The 19,962-nt window shown below is 37.2% G+C and overlaps 1 protein-coding gene across 2 annotated transcripts in view; it reads right to left on the bottom strand.

The window, feature by feature from the left end:
* Positions 1-19,962, bottom strand: part of PDE7A (phosphodiesterase 7A) — a 75,956-nt gene that overhangs the window by 2,161 nt on the left and 53,833 nt on the right. For both annotated transcript variants that reach the window (XM_050312869.1, XM_050312877.1), the window contains 9 exons: positions 13,539-13,690; positions 11,799-11,862; positions 9,837-9,932; positions 6,709-6,809; positions 4,490-4,621; positions 4,057-4,148; positions 3,270-3,414; positions 2,328-2,424; positions 1,265-1,345 (listed from right to left, as the gene is read on the bottom strand). In XM_050312869.1, the coding sequence (XP_050168826.1) occupies positions 1,265-1,345; positions 2,328-2,424; positions 3,270-3,414; positions 4,057-4,148; positions 4,490-4,621; positions 6,709-6,809; positions 9,837-9,932; positions 11,799-11,862; positions 13,539-13,690 (960 nt within the window). The remainder of the gene's footprint in view (positions 1-1,264; positions 1,346-2,327; positions 2,425-3,269; positions 3,415-4,056; positions 4,149-4,489; positions 4,622-6,708; positions 6,810-9,836; positions 9,933-11,798; positions 11,863-13,538; positions 13,691-19,962) is intronic.

Genomic DNA, 19,962 nt, shown 5'->3' with positions numbered 1-19,962 from the left:
GAAAACCAGAAAACAAACCTAGAGAAAAATTAAAATATTCAACCTAAGTATTTTAAATAGAATTTGACAGCAAAAAGTAAATATCTCAAACTACTATTCTCCAATGTGCATTTAAAAATTAATTTTAATATTTAGGGCATCTTTACAAAATAATCTCTCAAAATATAAAAGATTTTACTAATCAGTCAGAACAGCAATACACTGGATTACAAATTAACTCTCTTTCTCTCACAGCAATGACCAAATAAACGAAAATATTGAGGAACATGGGGGAACTTTATAATGAATTACCCCACAGACAGTCTGAACTACACTACACAGGGGGGAAAAAATATTACTTTCACAATATTAAGCTGGCTAAAAGTACTTTAAAATATAAATTTTATAAATTCTTTAAACAAGGCCACAAAACACTAGCACACATTTATATACAGTTGTGTGTTTATATACAACTTTGTGCATATGCACATGTTCACTTATGTGTAGTGTCTATTTCCATGAACCAAAAATTCAAGGGTAAGATGACCAAAACTGAATCTGTCAATTACAGAAATGTGTGTTTTCCTAACATTCTAAATTACACCAGTGCAGCTTATTGAACACATCCGCTTTTGTGTCAATTTAAAGCATAATTAATACTGTGTTTGTGGTCAAATTTATTCTTTTCTTTACTGTGCTTTTAACTGAGACCCATTCAACCTAAATAAGCAACTTTTAGTAGAATAACTATAAAAAACATTTTACTATTTTAAATCCAACTCAAGGTAGCAAAAACTATTAACATAATGGCTGTTCACCATTCTCCATCAAATCTCTGTCCACCGCCCTCCTTAAAGGCTGCATTTGAAGGGAACACTGACATTCCAGAAAGCTACACCCAGCGAACCAGAGCCCTGTTGTGGCAATCTCGCTGCAAAAGGCACCCGAGACCACATGGCAAGGGGAAGGAACCCTCCTCTTCCAAAACAACCCCTTCAGACCAGGAAATTCTGGGCAGCAGCAGGTCAGGGAGAAGTCAGACAGCTGCTTCCCATGCTGTACCTGATCTGTGAGGAAACAGAGGGGCTCTGGTCTCCAGGACTCTTGTGAACAGTTGAAGCCAGAAGTGTTACACAGCAAATTGAAATAAAAGTGCTCTTTGTAATGAAGTGCTGCCACACACACACACACAGCAGGTACAGCCTCTAGCAAATGTACCCAAAATGTCCTTTTTTTCAAACTGCATCCTAAAGAAATCTACTGAAATAAACTGAACTGCAGTTACCAATCTGGATGTTGGCAATAGTTTCTGTCTGTCGGTCACAAAGTGGACTCACACCCAAGTGATATTTTTTTTCAATATCACCTAAAGAAACAAAAGTATAATACAACTGTTAAGTCGTCAGGTCCAAACCCAAATCAAACACCAAAAGAGGTGAGCTGTGCAAGGGGGCTAACAAGGATGGTATCTTGCAGCTGGTGGAATGCATCTACTTCTTTCCCCACCTCCCACATAAACCAAGTAGATCTGTCAGTGAGACTAACAGTATTTATAAACACCGTATTTAAATACTATTTTTCATCAAACACTAATTAGACAAAAAACATAGAACCACTAGTTTAATGAAGGATTAACATACTCTTCCTCACAAAGCTTCCTAGACTGTCATAGAAATGATAAATTAAAATCCCCCCTTAGGAATATTGAAGAGAATAGCTCAGCCTTCAGAAATTTCTGGCTAATGGCAATTTGTAGTTCCGCCTCCCCATCACCTTTACCTAAGATTAAGCCTCATGTGGTTAGCAGCAAATAAAGCAGTCTGTTCCCCATTTATCATACTCATGTGCAAAATACCAGGTCTCAAGTCAGCTAAACTAGCCTTAGTTCTATTATTAAAATTTAATAATAATGGAGGAAATTCACTCCATTTGTTAATTACAAGCTTTATTAACTGCTTATATAAGCAGTCGTAACTGCATGGTAACTAAAAATCTCCCCAGTTCTCACCTGCTTCCCAACAGGCCTCACAGCTGACGTTTAAATACTGAAGGCACATGATGAACATATTTCATCATTTACTGAAGCCACTAGGTAAATTTAATGCGGGCGGCCATAATTACTCATCCAAAGCACCTTTCAGGTTGCACCAGCCATTCCAGCTTCAGATTCTAAGCAGGTTCCTCAATGAGTTTTAGTAATTCCAACCTTTTGCAAGAAGTACAACCCACGAAAGCAAAAAAATCCCATACTGCACTGTACATCTCTGTTAGTCCTAAATATAAACGGACTAGGATGCTCTTTTCACGCTGTAAGTACATCGCATCCTAACAGATACTTCTACTCTTACCTTGATGGAAGAACTCCTCTGTTACTTTTTCACTCCACTGCTTGCTCAGCTCCCATGTCCGACACGGGTTACAAATATCTGCACACTTCAAAGCCATCTAGAAAGTTATCACACAGTGTTAATTACCTTCCCCTCCAGCAGAAGCACCTGTAATTATTTATGTCCTTACAGCAGATTATTTTAACTTTTCTGAATAACAAACCTACCTAACATCTGCGCCCCAAACTTATGTTCTGCAATATTTAAAAAGTACTCAGGGAACTCAGAACTCATGATCATCCCTGAGTAATATGGAAATTCAGTCAAGTCCAAGTATTTCAGGAGCACTATATTTAGTATATTCACTGGTACAGGAACCCAAAAATAAAATCAGGAGAAGAAACATCAAAGTAAGCAAACAGCATTTTCCATTCCTGGCTCTGAAACTCATATTTTTAGCAATGGTTTGCACAAGACAGAATTTCTCATCTGTTTATGTCCTTTGATAGTCCACAATATGAACCTAATAAGAAAATGTCTATAAATCTAAAAAGAATTTCAAGGTTTTTGTTTTTGGAGTTTGTTAAAGCTCACTAGCACAGCTGCAAACTGATTCACAACAGTAGTGCTTTCCTTTCCCAAAATATGTTCTGACAAAGCATTTCACAATTCTGAGGCTGCAATGTTGTTAGAAAAGCTAAACCCTCTCTTGGAAAAACACCTCTCCTTGCTTTAGTAGCTCTAAGTTATGAGACTTACCAACACTCACTATCACTTGGGAGAAGTGCTGGGGAAGGGAATTGAAGCGGAGGGAACAACCTTTTTGTTATGAAACAGAATGACTAGAAGATAGTTTTGCTTTTGAAAGGAGGAGAAAGCCTGGCAGAAGTAGTATTTAGCATTTTTAAGTAAATTATTCTTATGCTAAAATGATGTTTTCAAAAATATTCCCAGAAAGATCACCTGTAAAACGAAGTGCCGATGGTTTGCATTCTCTAAACATAGGTCTCCTCTATCCAAATGGGATCGAAACATGGACAGATACTCGTTTTGCTGACTGATGTCTGTGGCAAGAATGAGATCGCCTATCTGGCTTTCCATCAGCTGCCTGAAATTAGCGATACCAAACATTCAAAGCATAACAATTAAGAACAACAGTCATCACTAGACTGAGATGTCTTTTTATCATATTTATTATTATACAAGTACAAGTTTTATAATTAGCATTTTCACTGAACTTGTTTGTTTGTTTGTTTTCTTTTGCTGGAAAGTCTTACAACACCCACAGAAACACCAGGACACTTCACTGGCAGTTTTCAGGAAGACTTCAAAGCAGTTTTTAGCTTCTTTTCTCCCCACCTCTCCCCTCTTTTTTGTTCTTAAAAATGCACAAACTAATTGTTTCAAGATTGTTTCTTGTTAGAGTAGGTGAAGAGGGTCTATTTTAAACTACAGTTGTGGTGGCAGAACGAGAAAAGGATGCCAAGTTTAATCTGAACAGGTGCTCGTCTACATAAATACACTTCTTCAATGTGCTCGCAGTAAATGTTATTTTCCGGATATCACGTTGCACCATGAACTGCTCTACTCCACCAGCACAGTATCCAGGAATTCTTAAAATAGATCCATCATCTACATGTTGTATTCAAAACTGCCATGCAATAATTCATCTTGTTTTGCAAGGCTGTCTCACTTAAGGGACAGCTTGCTTACGTCTTAAACTAATCTATACTCTTTGGTATAAACATACCTGTTTTCTAATGACATATGTGCAAATAAACCAGACTCTCTCAGCAACCCCACTGCCGATCTCCAGTGATGGTTCTCTAATACTGAGGTATTCTGTGAATGAAAAGGGAATAGCACCTATCAATCAATGCCTTTTTCTTACACTGCAGAGCTGTACACCAAGAGGAGACCAGAAAGTTTTGCTGTGTTTTGGAGTTGGTGTTTTTATTTCTTCCTTGGGTTTTTTGTGTGGTTTTTTTTTTCCCCAAGGAGGTTAAAACTCACAAACCCAAATATGTTGTTAATTTGCACATTTTTTTATCCCAGTGGCATGGAAACAATGTCTGGATTCAAACCTACCACTAGCTAAACACATCACAATTTATACTCCTTTTCTGTACTACTCAAGCATTCTCCAAACTGGGCTTTAACAAAACAACTTAATCTGTTCTTACCTTATATAAAGTTGCTAAATAATGGTTTGTTTTAATTAGGAAAGGTTGGTTAACGCCTGGGTGATCCAAGTCATGTGTGGCAGCTGCTATTAAACTGAGCAGAACATCCCATGGAGTTAAAGATTTGGAAAGCTGCAAGGCAAAACCAATAAATGTTAGTAATGCAAGTACTCCCTTAGAAAAAGTGCACAAGTGTTGCATTTTTGGGTTTTAGTAATTAACAGCCAAGAGAAATTCAGAGAAAATTTCTGAAGATGCAAAACTAATATTCCACTCACTTTGCACAGTATTTCCTCACTCAAAGCTACCAATTTCAACAATGGTTTAAGCATTACTCTTTCTGAATGAGAAGGTTCAGTCCTGAAAAACACAGGCACACAAAATCCTATTTTTTGTCTGGTAGTGAAGTACTGTTCCTAAGCAGATCCATGTCATTTACCAAGTCCATCTGTATGTGTCAATTCTGCTTTAAATACACAATGTATTTTAAAAAGCATAAAAACCCCTTCCTCTTAAAGGGAAGAAACTAATGCTCTAGAAGACTTTAGAACTGTTCAGAATGGATTTCTACTCTTATGAGAAATTACATTTAAAAGTCCAGCAGGGCCGGAACCAAAGGAGGAAATTCTGTCACAAATAAATATTTTCAAGAAGTATGTGTATGTCAATTAACTCAGCATTCACCTGCACAGACTTACTTTCACTGCTCATAGCTGTTACTACTTATGGTTGGGAGGTTTGTGAGTTAGACTAAGTCAGAAAGTCTAGCTTGCACTAAAACAGAGAAGACAACTCTGCCCACACAAAGGTGAAATGCAGCAAACACCCTGCGAGGACAGAAGTTTATATTCCCTGTTGCATTTGCCATCTCATGTTTATAAAGCACTTTGGTGCAACAGAACCTGTAGCTGTATATGTTACTAAAAATACAAAGTCTATACTTGTATCTAAAGCATCACAAAACTTCCATCACGAGTATTAAATAAAAAATGCTCAGAGCTTCCAAACTGCATGCCATAAAAAAGCTCATCACGTATCAGCTCTGATTTGGCTCACTGCACCAACTGATCTGAGAGCAGCACTGAGAAACTGAGTGGGAGGAGTGGGCAAAGAGCCTCCAAAAAACATTAAGGGAGCCAGAACTTACTTGGTTTTACTTCAGAAGCAGAAAAGGGAGCTATGCTATTCAAGGGAATACCAGACTGGTGATAATCTGCATCGAGGCAGATAACTTGTCTCACCTGGCTATAGAGCACTGCAGTTTTCAAATTAATACAGAAGAACAGGATTTAGTCCTAAAATTGTCCAATCACTCAGAGTAGCCTGACAGCAGTCCAAGTAGGGAGGAACAAACACCCAACCAGCTCAGCTCCTTCATGTCTGTAACTGCCATTTCTTAAAAAGAAAGGCCAAAAAGAAGTCCTAATGTACTGCTATGAACTGCCTCTAGCAGAAGCATCCTATTCAGTGACATCAAAGATGAGCAAAGCAAGGGTAACAGTAGTTGCTGGAGGAAAAACCCCATCCCAAACGATAAATACACAAATTTATTATTGCCAGCTCTGACTCAGGCTACAATTCTGTGCAAATGTTTTGGGGCACAGCACTACGTTAAACAGCTGGTCCAATGTGAAGTCACACAAAAGACAGTGTCAGCTCAGAAGAGGGGAAAAAAGAAAAGCACACTGTTAAGTGTGAACTCACAACCTCAGCAACAGAGAGAGCAATGGAGAGTTCAAAACTGTGCCTTGTTGGGTTCTTAGGTTTCTTTACTTTTATATGTCTATACAGATACATGAGCTTACCACTCTCTACAGCTCCCTGTAAGGATATTGTAGCCAAGTGAGGGTCAGCCTCTTCTGCCAGGTGACTACTGACAGGATGAGAGGACACAGCTTCAAGCTGCATCAGAGGAGGTTCAGATTGGACATTGGGACACTGGACAACTTCTTCACAGAAAGGGTTGCTAAGCATTGGAACGAGCTGCCCAGGGAGGTGGCGGAGTCACCGTCCCCAGACGTGGCACTTTGTGCCATGGTCTAGTTGACCATGGTGGTGTCGAGGTCATAGACTGGACTCGATCTCAGAGGCCTTTTCCAACCTAAATGATTCTGTGCTATGCACACACAGTTCATATGCACACCCTTCATATGCACACACACACAAATGCACATATTTCTGTACATACATGTGATGTGAAAGTGAGAATGCTCCCTTACCTTGGGCTCTTTTAAGTAACAGTGCATGGCCTGAGTCACATCAGCAGCATGAACTGCATTATGATAAGGGTTTTGACTGTGATAATCTTCTTGAACCATAACTGCAGGAAATAACATATATCCAAATTTAAATAACAGTTCTTTCAAGCAACATTTTATATTCCATTACTAGGCACAGAAATATGCAATATCCCAAGTTATACACACATGAAAACATCACAGTCAGTAAATCATCAGCTGAACCACAACACAGGTACAGCATTTTTATGTGAAGAAATCGTATTTTCTAAAGGAAATCAACCACATGTGGAGTCATCTCAGAGCAAAATTAAACAACTTGAAATCAATATATAATCTGAGAGACTCTGAGACCTTCCTAGGCAAGGCTCCCTTTGAAAATCTGGACTGTCCAAACCGTGAGGCAACCCTGAATACAAAATGAAGATGATGCTGTCTACCAAAGTATCAGGATGATCCCACATCAGGCCTTGAAAACAGACAGGATCAGAGGAATTAGGCACTGCATTTCTGTCATATGAAGTGCTTTTCTTTCCCATTCAGGAAAGTGGTCATGGAAAGCCACCTCTACACTTTTTTAGGCATCTTATACTTCACTCAGGACAATTTAAGTCTACATGCAATTTAGAAAAGAATCTTGTTTAGATGATAGTCTGACTAACTAGACTTAATATTCCCTATTTAACCTCTTCCTTGCTTTTCTCCTCTTTCACTCATCTTCCTGGCTGTCTTCAAACAGTATAGGTAGAATTCTTTAAAGGGCATCAACACTAGCTCGAGTACATGGAATGAAAGAACTATAATGTTAAAAAGGATGGAGGGGAAAAAGATCTGAAGCACAACAATCAAACTGCATTCTAAGGTTTGGCCTGATACTACACATTAGTTCTTTCAAGGCAACCTAAAAGAATATTTTCCTGGCTGACTACGATCAGTCAGTCCCATCAAAAAAACATGCCTACAACCCCTTTTTCTACTCAGTTGACAAGCCAAAACCGTCCACATAACTGTGATTGTAATGTTACAGCATTACTGACGTGGTATTTGTGAAGAGCTGTGGTTCATGAAAACTCAAAATAGTGTAACCACCACATAATCTCAATACTATTCAAAGCATAGCTGACAGCTCATACAAAAAATGATGAAAATAAATGTCTTTGTGTTCTATCAACCTGCATTAGAACTCTCTCCCACCTATTCCTCACATCAAGTATAGATGTCCTTAATTTTTTTGTGGCTTCACAGGCTGGTCAAGCTACCTGAAGCCTACAATTTTTCTAACTTATTTAATAAAGTAGACTTAGGCCAAAATTTTGATCATGATTTGCCTGAACTAGAATATCACAACCATCCTCTGTTTTCAGGAATAGAGTATGTCGTATTTGCTCTCCCTCTCTTCAGGTCTGGAATAAGAACTTGAAAACACACAGTAGGAGGATGCAGATCTCCAAGTAACCTTTGGAAATCACTGAAAGACTATGTATGTGTATAAACATACAAATATATATATATATACACACACATACAAAAATAAAACGTTGAAATCTTACTGAGAACTAAAACCAGATTTCTCTACTTAAAAAGATTCCATTAAATTCCCAAAAAATGAATTTTATATGCTACTATGAACCACTTGTGCTGTCCTAGTCTTCCAGAATTTGATCTTCAGATTACTGTGGACTGGAGTACAAGAGGTAGTAAAAGAAAAGAATGAACTGTGTTCATGCTGAATGATGTATTTGGAAGAAAGGTTCCTTGATTTGACAGTGGACTAGGACAGAATGTTCTTCTCAGCGACGTTAAGTAGAAGGCATTAACAAAAGGGAAAGGTGGTAACTTTCAAAACTGGAATAAAATTTTGCCTTCTTCCAAGTCTAATCTCATTTTAGTGACTTTGAGTAATCATATGTAGTTAAAACTATATTTATAATCTTTTGATAACCAGCTAACTAATCCAGTGATTCATAACTAGTCTTTCAAGTACTATGCTTTGCTTAATCTCAACTAACCAGAAGACAAGATGAGAAAGACAAAGCACACTCAGTTACAACTCGAGTAGCCTAAGACTGGATTTCTATAATAATTTTCTTCACATTTCAATATATCAATCATTAAGGTCAGTTGATTTACTTTTCTGAAGCTGGAAGGAATTGAGTCCACTTTAAAGCAACATGAAATGCAAGACAGAACTATTCTTTTTTTTTTTTTAACTGTAAGAGAACTAAATTATGAAAACAAAAACATTTCCCTAATTTGAAAGGGGAGGAAAGTCTTCCAAATGTAATTTCTCCTCTGTTAAGTGACAAATTTTGTAACCACGCAATTGATTTCTCTGGAACTGTGAAAGCCTGCTAAAAGGGACCAGAAACTTGTTTCTCCTGCTCAGTTTAAAAAATCATCCCACTTCACAAAATTAAAGGTACTGACTGTCATGGAAGAACGAACGGAAAGTTGTCTCACACCAGTACCTGTTTGTGGCACTGGGATGCAGAAAGACAGCTCATTCAGCTGTTGAGTGACTGTACTGCTTGGTTTGAACATTCTATGTTGTATTTACAGTTCTTTCCATCGAAGCATTTCAGTGCAGCAGGCCCAGACATTTAAATAAAACTGTCCTGCACTCTGTTTAGGGAGCAGCTAAACCCACAGTACAGTGCTTACTTCTGTAAGAGTTTGAGTGAGCCAGAGACAGCATCAAACTGGCCCCAGCTAATCCAGCCAAGCTTACATATTCCATACAGTTAGGAAACCGTATCACTGGGAAGTAAAGATGAATGCAGAACTGGAAAATTAAAAGAAAGGAGCTGTCTGGCCTTTCTCAATACAAATGTCACATAATGTTACATATATTTCTGATTAGTCAGATTTAATAAATGGAATACAACATCAGCTATGGAACTAATAAACTTGTTAATACTTGTTTGGATTTAATATGGACAGTTCTGTACTCATAGAAACTTTGAGAGATTGCCTCAGTCAATATAACTTAAATCACTGCACAATTTGGACTGCATTAATACTCTTCAAACATTATTGCTAAACTTCAAGTAGCACTTCAATTAAGGTATAAAAAGGCAGCAATATTCATCATAATAAAAAGCTGTATTTACCCAAAAATCTACGAAGTTTCATCGTATCTAACTGGAAGTGTTCAATTAGTCCATGAAGATTAAACAGATGAAAGGTTAAGCTGACTAGACTGTTTCCTAAAAATAAGATGAAAATACTAATTCATTGGAAGCCATGAAATCAGTGACTCTTTCACAAGAAATGTATTATTTCAAACAAATTGGTCACAAAAATTATACAAGCAAATTTTTCTACACCAATTTATGATAAGTATTTAAATCTTATTGCATGACAAGATTCAATTAGCTGTTTCTAGTAATAACCAGTGGTTTTAATTAATGATAATGCATTCACCAACTGTCCACTGTCAAGTGATAGGAGGAAAATGTTACTGAACATTAAAAAAAGCCAACAGGTTCCAACAAACAAACCCATTACAATGATATTCAACTTTGTAAGTAACTTTATGCAATATATCACAAACAGCTGAAAACCAAATACAAAAATAATCAAGCAAAGGTAAAAGCCAACAACTGTCGATTATCACACATTGTAAATATGGTAACTCTCATTTTTCTCATGTATTCAGCTGAACTGCTCCTTATTTTACCCAGAACTCTATGAAAAAGTTTCTCTAGAAAACACATACTATTACAAGCTTACAATATACTTCGCCTACTCATAGCTGTATTATAATCATTTGCAGTAGTAAAATAGGTAAAATTGCAAAGACAGAGAAATAGCCCAAAATGTTTATCTGAAATAGTTTGCCCATTATTTGCTCTGCAAACAATGCCATGGCTGACAATCTTCATTTAGCATTAAAGAACCTAGCACAGATAGAAATTAAGGTACAAAAGGACAAAAAATTTCTGCCAAATCTTGCTTATTACTGGGCTTAATGTATTCCTATGTGCATGCCACTTCCTCACTGTGAGATATGCAATTCTTGGAACAACATTTACCAGGTAATTTGTTTCTCAGAGGTTCATCCAGGGCAGCTCATCCAGCAGAGTTTTATAAACAGCATTCTGCCCTTAAAAACTTTTAAGAACAAGGCTGCCTGATCAAAATGTCCTCCTAAAATGACTTAATTAGGATGCAAAACTTTAAATGCTCTAATTGCAATTCTTCTACCTACTCCATATGATGTAAGACCTGCAAGAGCTGCCCTTCATGCTCTTCCCACACTAGCACAAATGTCACTGCGACGCTGGACTTGCTTATCTCCTCCTTCCATTTTATTCAAAATCCAGCTTCCATCGCTGTGATTATGATACAAATATTCACCCTACCCACTGCAGCAGCCTTCCCTCCTCCTTTCCAGCACTTTTATAGATCTCTTTTCTGTCTGTCCATAAATAAAACAATACTTTGGTGTTTTTTTAACCAAATACTTCTGCAGTTCCTACCGCTACTTGTAATGGGCGTACAAAACTAACCATAATGTTTTCTCTTCCTTCTTCTACTTTGTGCAAGGTGTGGATACAGCATCTTCCCTCTGCTCCACTCCTAAATCTCCAGGTATTCTATTACATGTCCTAATTAAAATGTATTAACACCACTGTGCCTTCTTACTGCACTATAAAGAAACAGACCTATCAAACATTAAATTTATCAGAAAAATACTTGTTCAGTGTAAATGACCTTTTGGACACAAGCATATGAATTACCAGGAAACCCATAACTGGAAAAAAAAGTCTAAGACAGTAAAATTATTTAATTTATATGAAATTACTGCTACAAATTACTAAAAGAGAACAGAAAGTACGAAGTATGTGAAGGGGCTCTTCTACAAATCGATGATTATTATCAGCACTGACAGCATCATTATTTTAATGGAGTGACCAGGCAAACTAGGACTTAGATTAAACACTATTAAATTAAAAAGTACTGCCTGATGAAATTTGTGCTTTTTAGTGAATCATATACTGCAACATAAGTGCCACAGCTAAGTTATGCTAGGAGATAAAACACAAATGAAATAGCAAGAGTAAACTCACCATTTGTCAGTCTATCAAAAAGAAAAATATCAAAATTCCAATTTCCAACCTTCTCCAGCATACACTGAAAGAAAACACAAAAGCTGTCATTTTTTAATCAGCGTATGTCTATCTTCCTGTAACCTGGAGGAGTATTTAAGATTTCAGAGACAGATCAAGTCTTAGGATTTCTACATACAAAGAAAAAAAAGTAATAAAAGAATAATTAAATTTATCTGCTAACTGAAAAACTCCAAAATGCATGTTACAAATTAAAAAACTGAAAAAAACAAGAAGTGCCTTGACAGAACTGGCTGGAGGTTTTCCTTTCATCCTTTAGTTAATTTCTCAAAAGAAGCAAGATACAGTTTAAAACACTTAGGTTAAAACCAGAAACAATGAAAACAATAAAACCAGAAAGACTCTGCATTCAGACTTCTTTCAGTTTTTCAATGAATTATCAAATAAATCTGTGTAGTCTTTGACCTCATTTTCTGTCTTTTCCTGCTTATAGAAGAGAAATAGTATCTAGATGATTTACTAGATATATGAGCCACTTGCATTTGAGCCATTATGCATTTTAAATTCTTTACAAACTTAGCTTTTGACTTTCCACCTCAGTGAACTAGCACGTCTTCACAGCAGCTTCACATGAACTGTCCTTCCAGCAAGAGGGATCAGCAAGAACACCAAACAGCACACGAGGCCTCACCAGAGTTCAGCAATCCCGATCTCTGCCTCCCCTACCTGTATCACAAATCCCTGGTCCAGCACATTTTACGACAGACTCCTGCCTTCTCCTATTCTCATTAGATTGGTAGAGCTGTTTTATAATCCAATTACGCAAAAAGCATTCTAGCTTTTCTCTACCAGCCACTAAAACTCTGCTACCCAAGAAAACAAGAACATTAACAAGTTCTCTTTAGTATTAAATTACATGTACATTTTTAAGATCCATCCTCCAGGTTATTGCATTTTTTTCTACACCACAGCCTGATCATGTTCAGCTTGGAGATGTCCATTGTGTAAGTATATTCCTTTTTTGTGTCAGTATGACAAACAAAGAAGCACTAAATGCAGTGACACACAGCCTCTGGGATCTTGAATAACCTGAATCATCTTTGCCTGTTTAGTCTCCTTCAGCACTATCTGACCTCTGTCCCGAGTACACTAGTCTTTTATCCAGGTAGCTGCTTTCTTACCACCACCTCTCTTCCCAGTACCTGTTTTCCCCGCTTTAGTGCCACAAAGGCATATTACAGCTACCACAGTTTTCTTTTCTAAAAGAACTGCCTATCAAAGAAAAAGTCAGTTTGGCATAAACATGTCCTGAGAAATCAATTTACTGCATTTTACTGAGTCTGAAGTAGTAGGTAGTCACTCTCTCAGATGTTCTTTAGTTATGTTAGACTAAAAATGAAAGGGAATAGCTGTCCAAATTGCTCCATTACATTCCTTATATACAGATACATTTTCCTTTCTTCATGTTTTTAAAGTGCACCCTTCATTCACCAGTTACTAGAAAAAAAAAAAAAACAAAACACTAGCCACAAAAATCATCCCACTACACTAGTAAGCAGTTTGTTGCAAACTATTAAGATATATCTATATAAACACATAAAAATACATACACACACATATATAAAAAAACACGCTTAAAATTTGTATTTGGTTGTACTTTCAACACCGTGATATAGTTATATATATACTAGCAAGCATTTTAAAAAACATACTTAAAAAAATAAAAATCAAGCAACCAACCTTTGCTTGTCCATTATAATCATCATCTAAAATGTTTGAAGAATTTGGAACAGTGATACCACGGAAAAAACGGGAAGATCTCAGGTATCGCTGGAAACTAAGCAACCTTCTCACATTTCTCGCAGACACAGAGACCTCAATTTCAGAATTTGCTACAAAAAAAACAAGAAAACAAACACTCTCGCTAAAAAACCTTTATCGAAAAGATGAGTGTTCAGGGAAGTCTGGTACAAAGGCAGTGTTATTTTTTTTGGTATCAAACGTTTCAGCCACAAATACAGATATTTTTATTAATAATAAATACAGAGCCAGGGTTTAGAAAAGAGTGTTCCGTGTAAGCATCCTGTGAAGAAAAACAAATATTTAAATCACAGCTGCAACATATCTTTTTAAGGAACTCTGCTATTGAAAGGACAGAAATATTATGGAAATTGTCTAAAAACACATAGTACTGCAAACAAATTATTTTTTGAAAACTGCTCTCATGTATCCGTGTCCCTAACAAATCGCATAAAATATGCACACCAGCAAGAGAATATCAGAAACTGCATGCTGATACAGGAGATACAAGTAGGCTTTGAGCACATACAAGTAACTTTTACATCGGTTTTAAAGCTCAGAAAATCCCTTAGCCCCACTACTGGCAAAATTTTAAACTCACTCAAGTAATTTTGGTGCTTTTGCAGATAGTTACGTTCTTCTGGCAAACAAGTACCACATTTATTTTCCAGCATATGCAAATCCCTTTCCTGGTACAGTGAAAACACAACAGAAAATTATTTTAACCTGTTTTCAAATATTAATCCAAATATTTTGCTTTATATTTACTAAGTTAACTGTTTATTCAAATGACTGATGCTAGTTTATGTCCAATTCCACTTGATATACTTGAAGCATTTGAGAAACCTGAAGATCAAACTATGCATAGCTACAATTTCTTTGTAACAAGTCAGATACTCTGATTTTGAAATACTGAAGGCCAAACTTGGCCTTTACTTTCTTTTCAGCAGCATCCTAATAGCAGTTTTCTATAACCAAGAGTCAATAATCTTGATATTCACTCATTCTGCCTGAAATTACTCGTGCTCAAAAAAAAAAAAAATTAAAAAATAAGGTATTAAGGAAGTCAGTGCAAACAGGTTCTTCTCCAAAAATGCAGATGCTCAAAACCAACATGAGCTCAACTCTATAGCACAGATCTCTTCTTTTTCCAAGAACGAGGCATATTAGAAGCTGGTGAAGTAAGGAGTTACACCTTTTGTTCTTAAAAGTCAGTCTAAAATGCTGTACAGGGGAAGCAGTGGTCTTACTGACGACTTCAAAAGCCTTAGCAATATCTAGTGACAGCAGCTTAATCCTATGTAAAACAAATCTTATCCATTTAAATTCTTTGCCCTGCAGAGGTTCCAACTTACTTTCTGTTCTATGTTAGCTCATTAATATATTAATTTCCAAACCACAGAAATAAAACACCTCTAAACAGAACTGACAGTGGGACAAACATACAGTATCTAATCAAACGCAGCAGCATTCCACATGAGCAGTCTGTGCTAACAGAGATTAAACCAACAAAACTGCAATATTCTTTCAGACATGCCTGAAACACTTTATCAAGACACTGAAATTCAGGGCTAGCACAGACAACTTCACGTGAAATATCCTTCTTCAAGGATATCATACTCAAGGACAAGGGCACTTCCTCTGAAGACACTGAAATGTATATATGTACATCCATGTATATACATATATACATATATGCTACCTATGATAAAGGCAGCTTACAAAGCAACATTCACATGTACAGCAGGCAAATAAATAGATTCTGTCAGGCTGCCTTACTCTACCAATATTTCTAAGCACATTTGTTAACATGCGGTCTGAGCATTGCCAGGCTGCAAAACAGAGAAGCAGGGAGCAATGCAGCTGCTGCTGTTACAGGAGCACAGTGCTTCCCCCTCAACCTTGATCCAATCCCTTAAAATCCACATTTCAGAACAGAAGCTGCTAGATTGAAAAATAAAATAATATAAAACTGTTGTAACTTGGACCATAAAATGATCTAAAATATCCACAGTCACATACAAAATCCAGGAACTTCACTAAATGTCAATAAAACAAAATATTTAAAGCAGGAAAAATTGTGCAGATACTTATCTTGATCTCAAGTACTTTTCTACAGATCTAGAGTTGAACAAAAACCTATTCTTGTTGTCATACTGCAAACTAAGTTTCACTGTCACAGATGCCACATGTTAATCTTTGACAGAATAGTATGATATAGGTAATACAAGTCAAACAGCAGCTTCTGGCAGCAAAGAACAAAACAGAACACAGAAATGCAATAATTTGGCACTATAGATATTCCACCTGTATTTGTAAGCCATGGGGGGGGGGGGGTGCACATGATCTTGCTTCAGTATTTTTTTCTGATGATGATGTGGGTACAGAGGCAAATGAGTTGTTTGGTTTTCTGTGAAGTTTCATTATTCTGTGAACCATCATTACTCTTTACTTCACAATATGCTATTGAGACATTTAGCATGTTTAAACTCTCTAAATTATCACCTATTTCTATAGTTTATAAACTACTGTTACACATTAATCCTACTTTTTTTACCCCTTGTTAAGAAGAAGAAAAAGAGCACTGCTTCAGCTGATGCAATTCAAACAAACAGCAAAGCCTACATCATTCCAGCTTTCCCAGCAGCTGTGCTGCTTATTGCAGAATCACAAAACTGCTGAGGTAGGAAATGACTTCTGGGGTTCATCTGGTCAAACTGCTCTGCACAAGTGGGATCACTCAGACCACATCGCCCAGCAGCACAGTGTCCCAGAAGATTCTGAGTATCTCCCAGGATGGAGACTCTACAGTCTTCTTGGGCAACCTGTGCCAGCGACTTGGTCACCTCACAGTGGAGCAGTATTTCCTGATGTTCAGAGGGAACCTCCTGTGTTTCAGTTTGTGCCCATTGCTTCTGGTCCTGGCACTGGGCAGCACTGAAAGAGCCTGGCTCCATCCTCTGCACCTTCCCTTCAGGGATTTGCATACATGGGTAAGTTCCCCCACCAAGCCTTCTCTAGCCTGAACAGTCCCAGCTCAGACTTTTCTCATCAGTTTTCCTGACCCTCTGTGGGACTCTCTGATACGCCCATGTCTTTCTTTTACTGTGGAGCCCAGACATGGACATAGCACTCCAGGTGAGGCCTTGCCAGTGCTGAATAAAGGAGCGGGACCACCTCCCTCTACCTGCTGGCACCATTCCTCCTAATGTAGCCCAGCAAACCATCTGCTTTCTTTCCAACAAGGCCACATGGCTGGTTCATGTTCAGTTTGGTGCCCACCAGGTGATTTTCAGCCAAGTTGCTTTCTAGTCTGGGGCTGTTCCTCCTCAGGAACCAAGGGCTTTGCACTTCCCTTTGAACTACTAGTTATTGTACACGTATAGCCCAAGCTAAATAAACCTTGACTAAATGTCTTTTAACATTTAGATCTGCAATAATTAGAATAACTTCCAACTGAGAAAAGAGATCTTGAGCCTTGCCATCCCTCTGCAGTTCCAGAACACCTCATTCGGTGGGACACCACCAACCCCAAAAGCAAATTTCTCTCCCTTGAACAGCTGAACATCTTCCACAAGACAATTCAGAATAAGCGAGTCAGATGCGGAGGTTTGACAGGTTATTAATTGTAATGGGAGGCTGAAACAGAAAATAGCTGGCTTTCAAGGAACGGGGTGGGAGGAAGACAGGTTCTTCAGCTGCAGGAACACTGATAGCAACCATGCCTGCTGTTTCCTTTTCCTCACAGATAAACTGGTATTAAGGATACACAAACCAACTGCTTTGTGGTTCTGGCAGACCAGCTAAGACCAGTTCATGGGAAGGACCAGTAAAATACAGTTGTGCAATGGAAACTTGGTATTTCCCTCCTGGCACATTCATTCCCTTTATATGCATGATTAATATGAAAATGTCAGCCTACCTCTTCCATCAGTGAGTCATGAAATGAGATGCTAATTTCAAAGAGCCTACCAAATCAAGGTTCAATAATGTATTTATTATGCAAAGAAGGTGGTGAAGAATGAAGAGTGCATTGCATTTTCTCATGAATAAGCATGCTGCAAAGATGTCCCTTCTCCCAGCCTAAACATCTTTCATTTGGAGCCTTCAGTGTCCTAAATGCCTTTCTAATATCCAGTACTGACCACTTGCTCTTAAGGACAGTTTAGGGACAAATTAGAATGAGAAAGTAAGTGAGAAATGGCATTTACTGCCTTGAGAACAAAGAGAATGAAAGCAAAGTTGGGATGGCAGGCATGTTAAGAAGAATGCTGCAGCATTCAGAAGTGCTTTCAATGCAAGGAACTAGAAGGCAACCTGTAGGTTTTTGTGCCTCCTCAACAGCAGCCATCCTATGACATTCTTCTTCTCATTCCTTTCTAAGTTAGAGATATCATCCAAAATATTTTCCAAAGGTTTTTTGGCTTTTCTTTTTGTTTGTTTGATTAAAATGGTTATATTCTCATTTCTAAGCACCTTAACTGAGATGCTGGTAAAATAAAATATTTCTTTCTCTAAAATAAAGAAAAATAAGTAATTCTGTTACTAATATCAGTTATTTTGCTAATGTTAAGCACATACAGCAATAAAATAGCGCACATTGCCTTCATGCAACAGATTTCATCTGTATTTCAAGACACTAATTTTAATCTCTCTTCCCACTCCCAATCTTTCAAGCATGTCATTCTTCATGAAAACCTAAAAAAAAGTTTTATCACATTTCACAAGGATATTAAATATTTATTTTTCTCATGCCGATATAAAAATACAAAGTGAAAACAAGCGGTAATCACAGAATCATAATCATATCACTAAATCATATACTGATAGATTTGCTCTCTGAATTTTTGCATCTTGCATATAGCAAGGACAGTCAACAAAAGGCAGAATGACAACTTAATTATGGTTTGGTTTAATTTTTTATTAATGGAAAACTTAAATCCTAACAATATGCTTCGATTTTATTTTAATGCAAAGATAAAGACTCATACCCTCTGACGGGATCCCAGATGAAACAAGGCTACCCAGTGTAAGAACTCTACCTCCATTTCTTCCCTGCTACAGCACAAAAGACAAATAGGAAATTATCCATGATAAAAATCACTGGTTTTTGCTACAATAAACAGGAAGAGCATAACTCAGGATCTCAGGCATCACCGCCACTAACAGAAAAAAGAAATGTAAAAATAATATTTGAGAGGATGCATCGTTCTTATGTTTAATGTAAAACCTGAAGTTTGAGGTGCATAGCCCAGCAGAGGAGATCTTTTTCCTAAGAAGTATCACAGAAATATCTTCTTTTAGCGGAAGTAATCTCTCACTGATTTTTCCACATTAAACTCAACTAAGCATTTATCATTTCTACACAGCAGATACTTTCACTAAACATGACACAACATCTGACAGTTTCCACTACCTGTAAATATATACACTTGAAAGCAATTTTCAATTTCATATGCCATTATAACCATCTTTCTGAGGTCTTACAGGATACAAATAATTTCTATTTACGAATAATTTGAAAGTATTATCTAGCACTTCACACCACTAGAGGGACCCATACGCATTCTAATTTCCCATCTATCCCCGTCAAACCATTAAGAAATACATTATTTTAGATCTATGGACATTTTCTAAAAAATCAAGTCCTGTTACTTAACTCTTCTGTAAGTTTTTGACTCATGATCTGAGGCTTCAAGTATTTTTTAAGACATTCAGTACTAAAGCATTATATAAAACTATGATTTTGCTTGGAAGATACCATTTCAGCAAGGGTTTTGAAGTTACATAGAAAGACTATTGGGGTTCTAAACTACCTTATTATACTTCTTGTTTTCCTCATAAGCACTCTGAATCCCTGCTCGGCATCACTGTAAGGCACTACATCCTCTCTCCCGCTTAAAAGAAAAAAATAAGCCAGACTGTTTTAGTTTTAATGTATACCTACTTATACACACACTCATACGTTTCTTTTCCAAATAGTAATGATCAATGGAAAATATGCTAAATCCTTACGGGGGTTAAGGATCAATGAAACAAACATGGCTTTGCAAGTGTCTTCTGGCTGAGTGGATTCAGAAAAAATTGTTAAGTCTCAAGAAACCCTGGTAATACCACAATTATATTAACAACTCCAGTGCTTTTCAACAAATCTTCCCTGATGGAGGCAGGAAGAACTGCTAAACATCACCACTATCAAAGATAACTTCTTTCCTGAAGGATCTTACAGAATGAAATACTGCTTTAGCAAAATACAGAACCACAGAACCGTAGAATAATTTAGGTGGGAAGGGCCAGAAGAGACTTCTCAAAAAGTCCTTTAGTCCAAATTTCTGCTCAAAGCAGAGCTAATCTGAGAGAAATT

Source organism: Myiozetetes cayanensis, unplaced genomic scaffold, assembly GCF_022539395.1.
Source record: "Myiozetetes cayanensis isolate MyiCay16 unplaced genomic scaffold, myiCay2020 scf1, whole genome shotgun sequence".
NCBI lineage: Eukaryota > Metazoa > Chordata > Aves > Passeriformes > Tyrannidae > Myiozetetes > Myiozetetes cayanensis.
The sequence above is the reverse complement of the archived record's forward strand: the minus strand, read 5'-3'. Positions and strand labels throughout refer to the sequence as shown.